This window comes from Sphaeramia orbicularis, chromosome 11, assembly GCF_902148855.1.
Source record: "Sphaeramia orbicularis chromosome 11, fSphaOr1.1, whole genome shotgun sequence".
NCBI classification, from domain to species: Eukaryota; Metazoa; Chordata; class Actinopteri; order Kurtiformes; family Apogonidae; genus Sphaeramia; species Sphaeramia orbicularis.
In genome coordinates, this window is record NC_043967.1 from 13887849 (window position 1) to 13902422 (window position 14574).

The 14574-nt window shown below is 35.0% G+C and overlaps 1 protein-coding gene across 2 annotated transcripts in view; it reads left to right on the forward strand.

Moving 5' to 3' along the window:
- The first annotated feature begins 296 nt into the window (after nt 1-296).
- Nucleotides 297-14574, forward strand: part of hepacam2 (HEPACAM family member 2) — a 38876-nt gene continuing 24598 nt past the window's right edge. For both annotated transcript variants that reach the window (XM_030147946.1, XM_030147947.1), the window contains exons 1-3: nt 297-468; nt 10908-11267; nt 12770-13057. In XM_030147946.1, coding sequence (XP_030003806.1) covers nt 411-468; nt 10908-11267; nt 12770-13057 — 706 coding nt within the window. In that variant the 5' untranslated portion in view covers nt 297-410. The remainder of the gene's footprint in view (nt 469-10907; nt 11268-12769; nt 13058-14574) is intronic.

Here is a 14574-nt window from a genome sequence, read left to right on the forward strand (position 1 = left end):
TAGGATATTTTTACTTCAGATCATATTGGTCTGTATGTGAAACCGGAACTAAAATGAATCTGCGGAATTTTTGCACTTTGCAAATTCATCCCACGGGCCGAATTGGAACCTTTGGCGGGCTGCGTTTGGCCCCCGGACCGCATGTTTGACAGCCCTGCTCTGCTGCTTCTCGGTCCTCCTGGTGTCACATGGGAGGAGCCTGTGGGAGGCTGGGTGTCTGCGCTGCAGGCTACAGCAGCTACAACTACCTCTTATTTCCCAGGCAAATGTTGTCACCACAACCAGTCACATTTCTCTCCACCTCCTCCTCCTCCTCTTCCTCCTCCTCTGTTCTCCTCCTCCTCTCCACATCCCTCACTCTCTTTTCTCCCTGACACAAGTCCCACATATTCCCCAGAGGATAAGATGCTATGGAGGCCATAAGAAGTGCAGCACTCTATATCTGCTCTGTTCTGTTCATCCTTACAGGTGAGCGGGGTGTGTGTGTGTGTGTGTGTGTGTGTGTGTGTGTGTGTTAACTCAGTGGGATGTTGTGCTTCAGTAGCTTGTGTTGTGCTTGTGTAGTAGCCATAACAGACTGTGCAGTTGCTGTGTTTGTGTGGTTGGCAGGGTAAAACTGAAAGGTTAGTTGAGGAAGTTTTGTGTGTATTTGTGTGATGCATAGTAACAAAAAATACCATCTGAAACCTTGTGGACACTTTAGTCTCTATAGTTTTAAGGATCCAAAATTACAGAAACAAAGAAGAAGAAGTTAAAGCAACCACTTCTGTTTAATTTAACCCTTTCATTCATGTATTATGAGAACCTTAATCAAGATTTTTTTTTTTTTTTCCTGAGTGTTTTTATTCCTCTGTAGGAATGAACAAAAAAACAATGTGATTGAGGGTTTTTTTTAAGAATCTATTTTTCATGGAGTTATAAAATTATGCGTTTAATTTTAGAAGCAAAGAAACATGTATTTACTGATATACTGTGTGAAAACTATGAGATAAAAACATTTTTAATGCAGCTAATCTGATGTTTTCTCACATTTTAACAATACCTGCATGAGATAATATGCAAAACAAACAAACAAAACCTTTTTGTTTACAAAAAACAAAACTGTTAATTATAGTTTAATAACAATTAGCTTTTTTTTTTTTTACACTCAAGCATGTTACTGCAGATCAGGTTTACCTAGAACAGCAAAAATACAGTAATGGTGTGAATTACAGTGTATGGGATGATACATAAGCGTCCACTGTGTTGGCTGATATGGAACTAAAGCAACAAAATCCATAAATATACAAGAGAACCCCTTTGAACAGCTGTCCACTGTAGTGACCGCTATGCATGAAAGGGTTAAAATGTGTGTTTTTAGGTTTAATTTATCATTTCACGTCCTAATTTGAACAACAGCAGTTCATTACAATATATAAAACACTTCATGATTACCTATTTTCATCTTATCTATTTTACTGTAAATCCAGCAGTGGTCTTTTTGTTTGTTTGGGTTTTTTTTTTGTTTGTTTTATTTTTTACCTCCGCCAAGGAGGTTATGTTTTTGCCAGGGTTTGTTTGTTTGTTTGTCTGTCTGTCTGTCTGTCTGTTTGTTTGTTTGTCTGTCCGTTAGTGTGCAACATAACTCAAAAAGTTATGGACAGATTTGGATGAAATTTTCAGGGTTTGTTGGAAATGGGATAAGGAAGAAATGATTAAATTTTGGTGGTGATCGGGGGGGGGGGGGCACTGATCAGCCTTGGCGAAGGTCTGCGCTCTCCGAGTGCTTCTAATTTTTTCTGTTTTTATTTTTCGGTTTCTCTTCCTTCTGTGTTTGTGTTTTGTTCTGTTTTTGTTCGGGGAGGCTGGGAAAGGATGATGGCTTATTATGGTTCATTCATAGGAGCAGTTTGGGTTAGATTGAAATTGCTGCTTTTAGGTTACATTATATAGACAGAACTGTCTGTTACCTTTAACTACAACACATAGAAATATCATACATGTTAGATAGAGCCATGTGTGTATGAAAATCCAGTAAAAAGATTTAAAAAAAAAAAAAAAACAACAACTTTAAATTCTATTGGGTTCAGTTTTTATTTAAAGGTTTGGGATTGTTTATACATTACTAAAGTATATAATTCCAACTGCTTTGACGTGTTGTACAGACTTTGCAGTACCAGTCTATGTCGACATAGGGTCTATTTTGGTTGGTTTTGCATGTTCTTTCCATAGTCACTGCAATGTGACTTTACAGAATTAGTCTTTTTGCTGTTGTTTGGTGGTCAGTGGAAAGAAGAAGTCGGTCTATAGTGTGACTCGGTGATAACAAACACGTACCAGTGACCCTCACATGACTGTAAAAGTCCGTAAAAGTCCCTCAGAAATCCTGACTCTTTGATGCCTCGTGTTGTTTTATCTGAAACAGGTCAAAAGATGGTGGTGCATGGACACGCACTGAGAGACTTTATTTAGTATCCAAACAAGTCGGATGTGTGTGAGGGTGATAAGAGGCAGGTGCTCGTTGTTTTCTATGTGTAGTGAATTGTGTGCATGTGTGTGTATGTGTGTGTGCGTTGACCACAAGTGAAGATCCTGTCCCCTCAAAGGCCAGTGTCACCGGTGCACCTTTATCACCACAACAATCCCTGTGTTGTTTGGGGATAACAGAGAAGGAGCGGGCAAGGCACACTCCGCAATTCTGCCTTTTCACTGGATCTCAGCTGGTGTAAACACAGGCACACTCCAACTACCCACACACACACACACACACACACACACACACACACATAGAAAAACTAGCCTGCAGGCTTGTAAGAGTGGAACGTGTCGCGGGGGTGTCAGTGCTGCATGTATTATTTAGGACATAACAGCAGACACACAGTGAATCTATTGTGATGGGGAACATGGGCAGTGGTCAGCAGGGACCTGGCTGACACCAACTGGACGTCCCTGAGGAGTAGGGATGTAACGATATGAAAATTTCATATCACGATTATTGTGACCAAAATTATCACAGTTATTATCATTATTATCGCAGTATTGTTGGAATTGTGCTGAAAATGTTCAAAAAGTACTGATACACACTGAAATAATTTAACCAAGTTGTATTTAAATAAATAAATAAATAAAATAACAGCACAACGTACGGTCTGTTGCAGAAACATTCAAGTATTAACCCTTAGTGGTGTGAGCCTATTTTGGCCGTTTTTCAGTCCTTTTGATTTTGCCTTTATATACTATATAAACAAATGTTTACTACACCCATGTTTGGTATCTTTTTTTTTCAGCACAACTTCATCTATATCATCTGCCTATTATTTTTTTATTTACTATAAACATAAAAGGCCAGAAAACACAAAAAAAAAAAAAAAATCCGATCTGAAATATTTATATACTTTATTGCATAAATAACACACATATGCTTAACGAACCTTTTCAAAGACTTTAAAAGTGAATATTGGTTTCGAATATTAGGTATATAAAATTAAAATTATAATAAATTAAAACTATACTCAAATATTTGACATAAAAGCACATCTTTACATAGGCGTTTTTTCCCCTAAAAGTGCAGTAATCAAACATGATTATCATGGTAATTACAATTTAAACAGTAATACTAACCGTCTGCAATTTTACCGTGGTTTATCGTTATACTGGTTATCGTTACATCCCTACTGAGGAGGAAGTATACAACCAGCACACATACCAGGGCCGGTGTCCAACATCAACACTCCTATGGGAACCAATGAACTTATAATGTACAGCAGGGGTGTCCAAACTTTTTTTCAAGAGGGCCAGATCTGATAATGTGGACATTCCCAGGGGCCAGCGGTCCCTTCAGACATTTTTTAAACAGTAAAAATTACATATAAATGCGCTGTTCTACAACAATTTTATTTTCATTGTCACAATATCATTTTTTTAAATGGCAATGTAACCAAATCTGAGCCACTCAGGTGTGAACAAATTTTAAAAAAAAAACAAAAAACAAAACAATTCTGCCTTCCTTTCACATCTGGAGTCAGATAACATAGAACAAACTGTGTGGAGTATCTTAAACATCCAAGTTGATAAAAATCTTAACCCCACATTCATTTTAAACATGACTTATATGAGTAATCATTACTCATATATTACTCAGTAATGCAAAGTCTGTTAACGTTTAAGATGAAAACATATGACTCTTTCTTTTGTCTTTCACAAAATCATTCAGAAAGTAATATTTGTGTCACATCTACAAGTACATAACACCAGCAGTTATAGGCAACTAACCTGGCAACTTGGTATCCTGCCCTGGTGGTGAATTCATTGAACTCCCAGGTTCACATGAAGAGTCACTGTTGTGAGTTTAAAGCAGCTTGAATTTGCTTCACTTTTTCGGAGCGCTCACTCCCTGTTAGCTTGTCGTATGCGTTAGCATGTTTTGTCTGCTCGTGTCTCTTTACATTGAATTCCTTAAACAAGGCAACAGTCTCTTGACAAATTAGGCAAACATAATTGCCTCGATTTTCAGTGCAAAAAAAATTGTAATTCCCATCTCTCCTGGAAGCAGCGGCCCTCACTGTCAACTTTCGTTTTTTTATTTACAGTCGCCGTGGTTAGAAATTAGCAAAAAAGGTTCACGGCGAGGTCACAGAGCCAGATAGAGTTAGAGTGGTGCTGCCACCATGAGGTGAAAGGAGAAACTGCATCTTGAACCTTTTATGATTCATGTACTCGGTTCAACAGTCCAAGCGGGCCATAAATAATATAATATAAAACCCAAGCTGTGGGCCATATAAAATCTGACCGCGGGCCGTGATTGGCCCCCGGGCCGGACTTTGGACATGCCTGATGTACAGTCAAGTATCGAAAAGTGTGTTTGTCCTGTGATATCAGCTTTAACTTTAGTGTAAACATCATGAAAGTCATTTCACTGTACAATAAGTCACTGCATCTATCTATCTATCTATCTATCTATCTATCTATCTATCTATCTATCTATCTATCTATCTATCTATCTATCTATTTATCTATCTATCTATCTATCTATCTATCTTGCGGAAAAAGTTATTAGACTACGATTGTTTTTTTCAATTTCTTGTTAATTTTAAAGCCTGGTACAACTAAAGGTACATTTGTTTGGACAAATATAATGATAACAACAAAAATTGCTCATGAGAGTTTAATTTCAGAGCTGATATCTAGCCATTTTCCATTTTTTCTTGATAACCAAAATCACTTCAGTTCTTACATCAGTATCTATGGCATTGTACTGACAAAAACAGTGCTTTTAGGCTTTCCATGTTTTCTTTTCTGTCTGTTTTAGTCACATGATACACACAGGAGTTAGTAGTTGACTGCATAACCATTGTTTTTGATGACTTTTGATGGTCTAATAATATTTTCTGTGACTCTATCTATCTATCTATCTATCTATCTGTCTGTCTGTCTGTCTGTCTGTCAGTCTGTTTATTTCTAAAAGTTAACTGCTTTGAATAGAAAAATGCCAGTGAAACTAAAAATGTTCAACAGACAACTTCCTGCTTTGAGGGTCTAAAAATGCCAACGAACTGAGCAATAAAACTAAAAATTTGTCTGGTAATATCGAATAATTTTTTTCCTCCATTTGTTTAATTAGAAAATTGGTATTGAAAAATGACATCACTTTATAAAGTATTTATTTTATAAAGGTACACTCATTCAAAATGTGTTAATGACAAGTTGTAAGATATAGCAAGTATCAAGAATTATGATTATTTTTTACAACTTACCATTTAAAAAATCTAATAAATAATAAGCAGTTACTGTTTTGCTGTGTTACACTGCTAGCTCTATGATTAGCTTAGCTTAGTTAGAAAGCATTGCTAGCACAAGTTCATGCTAACATCACTAAACTAAACAAATTACACTGATATTACACAAAACACACTTTTGACTCTTAATTGAAGGTACATGTTTTGTTTTTACACAAACTATAATAGCAGCTTAAAAGTTAATATAGGGAGAGAACATGTTAATTTAGCTAGCATGCTTGCTAAATACTAAAGCTCTAGCAAAACAACTAGGAACGTAGTACGTTCATCTGGCACCGCTAATGAACCCGTTAGCTAAAATTATTTAAGACACAGAGAATTAACATAATAATAAACCATTTGTAAATTGTACATAAATGTATTGGTCTTGTAAATTGGTGCTAGGAAGAAAAAAAAACACAATTTCCACTACCAGTCAAAAGTTTAGACTCACCAGTTTTTTCTTTATTTTCATGACTATTTACATCGTAGATTCTCACTGAAGGCATCAAAACTATGAATGAACACATTTAGAGTTTACTTAAAAAAGGTGTGACATAACTTAAAGCATGTGTTACATTTTAGATACGATCAAAATAGCTACATTTTGCTTTCATTACTGGTTTGCACAATCTTGGCATTGTCTCAATGAGCTTCATGTGGTAAATTCACCTGAAATGTTTTCCAAAAGTCTGATGCTGAGCACATAGTTGGTCATCTGTGGTTCATCTAATGCCATTTAAATGAGAAGGTGAGTCCAGACTTTTGACTGCTAGTGTAAGATATAACAAATACCAAGAATCATGATTATGTTTTACAACTTACCATTTAAAAAATCTAATAAATAATAAGCAGTTACTGTTTTGCTGTGTTACACTGCTAGCTCTATGATTAGCTTAGTTTAGTTAGAAAGCATTGCTAGCACAAGTTCATGCTAACATCACTAAACTAAACAAATTACACTGATATTACACAAAACACACGTTTGACTCTTAATTTAAGGTATATGTTTTGTTTTTACACAAACTATAATAGCATCTTAAAAGTTAATATAGGGAGAGATAATGTTAATTTAGCTAGCATGCTTGCTAAATACTAAAGCTCTAGCAAAACAACTAGGAACGTAGTTCGTTCATCTGGCACCGCTAATGAACTCGTTAGCTAAAATTATTTACGACACAGAGAATTAACATAATAATAAACCATTTGTAAATTGTGCATTAAATGTATTGGTCTTGTAAATTGGTGCTAGGAAGAAAAAAAAAAACATAATTTACACTACCAGTCAAAAGTCTGGATTCACCAGTTTTTTCTTTATTTTCATGACTATTTACATCGCAGATTCTCACTGAAGGCATCAAAACTATGAACGAACACATTTAGAGTTTACTTAAAAAAGGTGTGACATAACTTAAAGCATGTGTTACATTTTAGATTCGATCCAAATAGCTACATTTTGCTTTCATTACTGGTTTGCACAATCTTGGCATTGTCTCAATGAGCTTCATGTGGTAAATTCACCTGAAATGTTTTCCAAAAGTCTGATGCTGAGCACATAGTTGGTCATCTGTGGTTCATCTAATGCCATTTAAATGAGAAGGTGAGTCCAGACTTTTGACGGCTAGTGTAAGATATAACATACCAAGAATCATCATTATGTTTTACAACTTACCATTTAAAAAATCTAATAAATAATAAGCAGTTACTGTTTTGCTGTGTTACACTGCTAGCTCTATGATTAGCTTAGTTTAGTTAGAAAGCATTGCTAGCACAAGTTCATGCTAACATCACTAAACTAAACAAATTACACTGATATTACACAAAACACACTTTTGACTCTTAATTGAAGGTACATGTTTTGTTTTTACACAAACTATAATAGCAGCTTAAAAGTTAATATAGGGAGAGATAATGTTAATTTAGCTAGCATGCTTGCTAAATACTAAAGCTCTAACAAAACAACTAGAAACTTAGTTGATTCATCTGGCACCGCTAATGTATCTGATAATGAACCTGTTAGCTAAAATTATTTACAACACAGAGAATTAACATAATAATAAACCATTTGTAAATTGTACATAAATGTATTGGTCTTGTAAATTGGTACTAAGAAGAAAAAAAAACATGATTTAGGTGCTGTTTGAATGATATCCAGTGTAAATATAAAGCAGACACGTGAGAAAAATGTAGGCAAAAACACATGCATTACTTGAATTATCCTCATGAATGGAATTTGATTTATTTGTAAGATGTAAAGTTGAAATAGTGTGGAACATAAATGGTAAATATGTATTTCAACTTTTCCCTCCCACCTTCCCCATGTCATTTCTGAACTGTTCACAGAGAAACAGAGCAGTCAGATCTGAGAGAGACAAACGGACGGCATTAAGAGAAAGGAGAAGTTAGGAGCGATTACTGTAAGCGATTAAAAAGTGAGAAGTTTTGGTCCTGTACATTTGTTTCACAGTAGCACTGCCTACTCACATGCTGCTGCTGCTTATCTGAACCTGGCACCAAACACACTCCACTAATTTACCTCGAGTTTGAACTTCAAACTGTCAGACATCCACAAACATGCAAATTAAAGTTGTTTGGAGCTCTGATGAAATGTTAATGATCTCTACACTCCAGGGTGTTGGATGGCTGGAGCTGCTGTTGTTGGTTGTTTTTGGTTTGTTACCAGTGAACAAACCGCCCTGGAAACCAGCCAGCGCTTCAACAGACCACAAATGAGCAGTTGTCTAGTTACTTAAGACACGGAGAGTGTTTGTTTTGTGATTATCTGGGATGAAAGACACAGGCCTCGTCCTTGTCAGAAAACAATGACACTCGGAGGTGAACTGGGTCAATATTAACTCACTACAGTTCCAGGACATAGACAATGTTAGACGGAACAGATGGGAGAAAAAAAAAAAAAAAAAACTTAGGTCATCTCTTTACAAAGGCGTAATAGGGCCATGAGGAAATAAAAACACTTGTCACTACGAGAATAAAGTCATAAAATATCGAGATAAAACCCATAATTTTATGAGAATAAAGTTGAATGCAAAAAGAGTCATAATTTTACGAGAATTTATATTTTACTTTTAATTTATTGGTTTATTCAATAGCGACCATGCATATTTATGAACATTGTTGTCTAAAAACTACACCCATCTAAATAATGAAGTCGTAATATTTCAAGAATAAAGCCATAATATTATGAGAATGATGATAAATCACTTCAGGAAGGGTAAATATGGAGAAACATTCATTAGAGAACTGCCACAAATGTCACACTGGGTGCTTATGGGTCAACCTCCTAAGACCCAGCTATGGGTTTTCTGTCCACATTTGTGGACAAGAGTTTCACAACTTTATAAAAAAAAAAAAAAAAATAGAAAACTGTCCATCACAAAGGACATTCCATAAAAATTTTAAGAACTGCATCTGAAAAAACTGTTGCATCATGATGTTTCCAATATAGGCGCTTATTTAATAAAAAACAACAAAAGCTGGTACTTTGCTAACATTTCCTGGGTCTTAGGAGGTTAAATAACATTACTATTATGTTATGACTTATTAGATTTCATTTCTTTTCCAACAAATGTTTGAAAATGTGCACTTGATTCGAGGTCACAGACAGAGGGTGATGTAAATACAGTCAAACAACAACAACAATCACAGTGTAAGGAAGCACTGCCAAAAGAATGCGATCTTTCTCGATGTCGACACAGCTCCGTCCAAACCATCCTACTTTTGATGTTATTTAAAAATTCATGTGAAAGGAATGCTTCTATGATCAAAAGAGAGTTTGTTCAAGGTGCTCTTTGGAAAAAAGGATTCATAAAGTAGATACCAAACTCCAAGGCACTCTCTTTAAACATTAAAATGCCTTTATTATCATGGCATGGTCATATCTAGACCTAAAAAACACTTCTACGCATTTCGGTTTCAAGCCTTCAGGAAGTCAAACAGGAGCCTGGAAAACTGTAGGTTCCAATATAGTGGGACCTGAACAATATGAACTGGCCAACTGGGTATAAAGATCATGGCCTTTGATATTGTTTGTCAAAGTGGCTTCACCAAGATTATGTTGAAATAATTTTGTTAGAAACTCACAAGGCTTGGACCCAAATACACGAGATGGAGACCAACATAAACTTAGTTTGAGTATTTATTAACTCAAAATATAAAAACAACAAAAATATCTTCACAAGTGTGGCATCAAAAATTAACACAAAATCTTCTCATTTGAGGTATTATAAAATTCTAACAAAAAGTTCTTCACAAGTGTGGCATCAAAAAATGAAAAAGATCTTCTCAAATGAGGTATTAGAAACTCTAACAAAAAAGTCTTCAGGAACGTGGTATCAAAAAATCTAACACAAAAATCTTCTCATACAAGGAATCAAAGTACAACAAAAATTCTTCACAATATGTGGACTCAAAAACTTACAAAAGGTTTCAAGCAACACAGGAGAATGTCTAGGGAATTCTTTTCTTGCCCAGCATGAAAGACACACTGACAGCAGACACAAGGAGAGGAGGGTATATAAAGGGTGGAGAGATAATTAGCATCAGGTGAAGACAATCAGGGAGGACGCAGACAAGACAGACAGTGCACACAGACGAACAAAGCCCCTGACCAAAATAAAACAGGAAATGAATGAAACCAACTAACAAATACTAGCACCACTGAGGGCGCTGCGTCACAAATTTTAAAAAATGAAGATATAGACTATTTTACATACAGGTATACACTTTTTTTACATAGATGAAACCTCCTGTCAAGAAAATTTCAAGTCTCTGTAATTTATTTCTGTATGTTTTTCCTGAATTATTTCCAATACAGAAGAGAAACACAATTAATCGCAATCTCAGCGTTTGTCTGGTGATATTTTACATTCAGTGACACTGAGTAGAGTGGTGAACTGTCAAATTTATTCAATGAAAGTTGCTGGGTTTATTTTTAATTTAAGTTCTTGTATTTTTTTTTAAATTTATATGTTGGAGAAAAATCTTTAAATTCAGCTGAGAAATTATTTTTGACCGAACATTTGGAAGAAATCATGGGGATATTGGCATCATCCTCCACTGTAAGTTATGTCCGTGTTCTATAACTGTCAGTTTTTCTCTCTCTTTTGTCTTCTTTCCCTGTTCTCACCACTCCAGAAGTCAGATCAGAGTATATCTACATCCCATCATTAGTCCATCATGGCATCGAAGGGAAGCCCTTACTCTTGTCTGTGGAGGTCCATTTTCCACTGGACGAGGTCGATCTGCAGGGAACTTGGTCCCACACGAAACCAAGTGGGACCAGGACCACGTTGGTGACATTTACCAAAGAGAACACAATCACTGACATGATGTTCCGCAACCGCCTCATCTTCAGACAACCCAATGTTTCGCTGCTAATCCGGAAATTAAACCAGGACGATGAGGGGGATTATCACCTGAGCCTCAACATTGAGTTTCATAACAAGACAGGACTGGTGATGAAGGAGGAGAGAACAGTCCATGTGACGGTGGACGGTGAGTTTGTGTTGAAGATCAGATAAGATAAGATAAGATAAGACAAGATAAAACAAGATAAAATAAGATAAGACAAGATAAAACAAGATAAGACATAATAAAGTACGACAAGACAAGATAAACAAAAGATAAGACAAAATAAGATAAGACAAGACAAGATAAAACAAGATAAGACAAAATAAGACAAGATAAAACAAGATAAGATAGGACAAAATAAGATAAGACAAAATAAGATAAGACAACATAAAACAACGTAAGATAAGTCAAGACAAGATAAAACAGGATAAGACAAGACAAAAAAATAAGGTAAGACAACACAAGATAAAACAAGATAAGACAAAATAAGATAAGACAAGATAAAACAAGATAAGACAAGATAAAATAAGATAAGACAAGATAAAACAAGATAAGATAGGACAAAATAAGACAAGACAAAATAAGATAAGACAAGATAAAACAAGATAAGATAGGACAAAATAAGACAAGACAAAATAAGATAAGACAAGATAAAACAAGTTCAGATAAGACAAGACAAAACAAGATAACATAAGACAAAATAAGATAAGACAAGATAAAATAAGATGAGACAAGATAAGATAAAACAAGGCAAGATGAAACAACATAAGACAAATAAGACAAGACAAACTAAGATAAGACAAGACAAGATAAAATAAGATAAGACAAGATACAATAAGACAAGACAAGATAAAACAAGATTAGATAAGACAAAATAAGATAAGACAAGATAAAACAAGATAAGACAAAATACGATAACACAAGATAAAACAAGATAAGACAAGACATGACAAGACAAAATAAGACAAGACAAGATAAAACAAAATCATATAAGACAAGATAAGATAAGATAGTTTTTTTTTTCCATTTGTACACATTCAGGTACATAGGCATTATTATGCAGAGGTCTCTCAGTGTACAAAAGATTAAAAGATATGATCAGAATAAAAGTCAAGGATATAAGCAGTATAAAAGTATAAAAGCAGCGTAAAAATAATTAAAAGACAATAGCACTGTTGCTTATGTTATTTCCTAGTCTAGGGATACTAAAGGACAAAACATAAAAGTGACTCCCACTTGAATCCCACTCCCAAAGAAGACGTGACAAGACTTTTTAAACGCAAAAATAAGCAGCAATTTATTTTCCTCAGGGTGAGCAGTGCCAAAATCATAAACAAAACCAGCTCAACAACCCTAAACTTTCGTAACAAACAAAATAAACTAAAATACACAGGTCTAACTTAAACAGCTGAAAACGGGACAAAACAAATGTATACAGACTATTTACAATATTTACAGATACTGAACAGAAACTCTCTCTCTCACAAATTAATTTACACATCAAGAATAAATAATTAATATCTAAAAAAAATAAATAAATCATACTCTAAATCATAATTTACGATCATGATTGTGTTTTTGGTGACATCTGTTGGACACTGCTCTAAAGTTGCCGGTTCTTTTATTTAATTTTTTATATTTTTTAGTTCCTGTGACCACTCCAGTCATTGCGAAGACACCATCACATGCAGTCGTTGAGGACAAAGCCAATGTGACCCTGACGTGTTCTGTTGAGAGAGGAACTCGAGTTACGTTCCAGTGGCTGAGGAATAATGTCCTGTTGGGTCCCGGTGGAAGGTACCATTTCTCACCAGACAACTCCACGCTGGTGATCGTCCCTGTGAGGAAGGAGGACATGGGGACGTACCGCTGTGTGGCCACTAACCCGGTCAGTCAGGGCCGGTCCAGCAGAGCCATGGACCTCAACGTCTACTGTGAGTATATCCACCTTCTTTTTATTACATCAGAGGAAAGTAACCTAGGATCTGTCCCACATTCAGTAAACCTTTACGTCACAGGTGTCAAACATGCGGCCCGGGGTCCAAATCTGGCCCGCCAAAGGGTTCGATCCGGCCCCTGGGATGAATTTGTGAAATGCAAAAATTACAGCGAAGATATTAATAATCAATGATTTTAAAATCATTGTAGGTCATTTCAGTCTAAAGTGGATCAGACCAGTAAAATACTATCATAATAAACTACAAATAATGAAAACTGTAAATTTGTCTCTTTGTTTTAGTGTAAAAAAAGAAAAATTACACAAAAATGGTTACATTTACAGACTAGTCTTTTACAAAAAATATGAATATCTGAAATGTCTTAATTCTTTATTCAACATTTTTTTGCTCAATTCAAGATTTTTTTTTTTTTTTTTTTTTGCTTAATTACCTCCGCCAAGGAGGTTATGTTTTTGCCAGGGTTTGTTTGTTTGTTTGTTTGTTTGTTTGTCTGTCTGTCTGTTTGTCTGTCTGTTAGTGTGCAACATAACTCAAAAAGTTATGGACAGATTTTGATGAAATTTTCAGGGTTTGTTGGAAATGGGATAAGGAAGAAATGATTAAATTTTGGTGGTGATCGGGGGTGGGGGGGCCCACGGGGGGGCTCATTTCCAACAAACCCTGAAAATTTCATCAAAATCTGTCCATAACTTTTTGAGTTATGTTGCACACTAACGGACAGACAAACAGACAGACAGACAAACAAACAAACAAACAAACAAACAAACAAACCCTGGTAAAAACATAACCTCCTTGGCGTGGGGGGGGCCCACAGGGGGGGCCACTGATCAGCCTTGGCGGAGGTCTGCGCTCTCCGAGTGCTTCTAGTTAAAGATTTGTTTTGCTTTATTCAAGATGCTTTTTTGCTTTATTCAAGATTTTTTTGTTGCTTGATTCAAGTTTTTTTTTTGTTGCTTAATTCAAGATTTTTTTTTTGCTTATTTCAAGATTTTTTGCTTTATTTAAGATTTTTTTGTTGCATGATTCAAGATTTTTTTTTGTTTGTTTGTTTGCTTAATTCAAGATTTTTCAGACCAGTAAAATACTATCGTATTAACCTATAAATAATGAAAACTGTAAATTTTTCTCATTGTTTTAGTGTTAAAAAAAAAAGTAAAATTGCCAAAAAATGTTGACATTTACAGGCTAGGCTTTTATAAAAAAAAAAAAAAAAAAAAAAAAAAAAAGTGAATAACCTGAAATCTCTTAAGAGAGGTATGTGGAATTTTAACAATATTCTCCCTGTTATTTAATGTTTTGTGTATTTGTAGATCCACTGTGATCTCTAAGTTGTGATTCACATGTATAAATGATAAACAAAGGCGTAATATTGTTAACATTATACCTATTTTACTAAAAAATTTTCAGCTTGTTCATATTTACTTATGTTATGTTCAAGTACAATTTGTGAATATAAACATTTTCATTACAGAATTTACTTTTTACACTCAAAA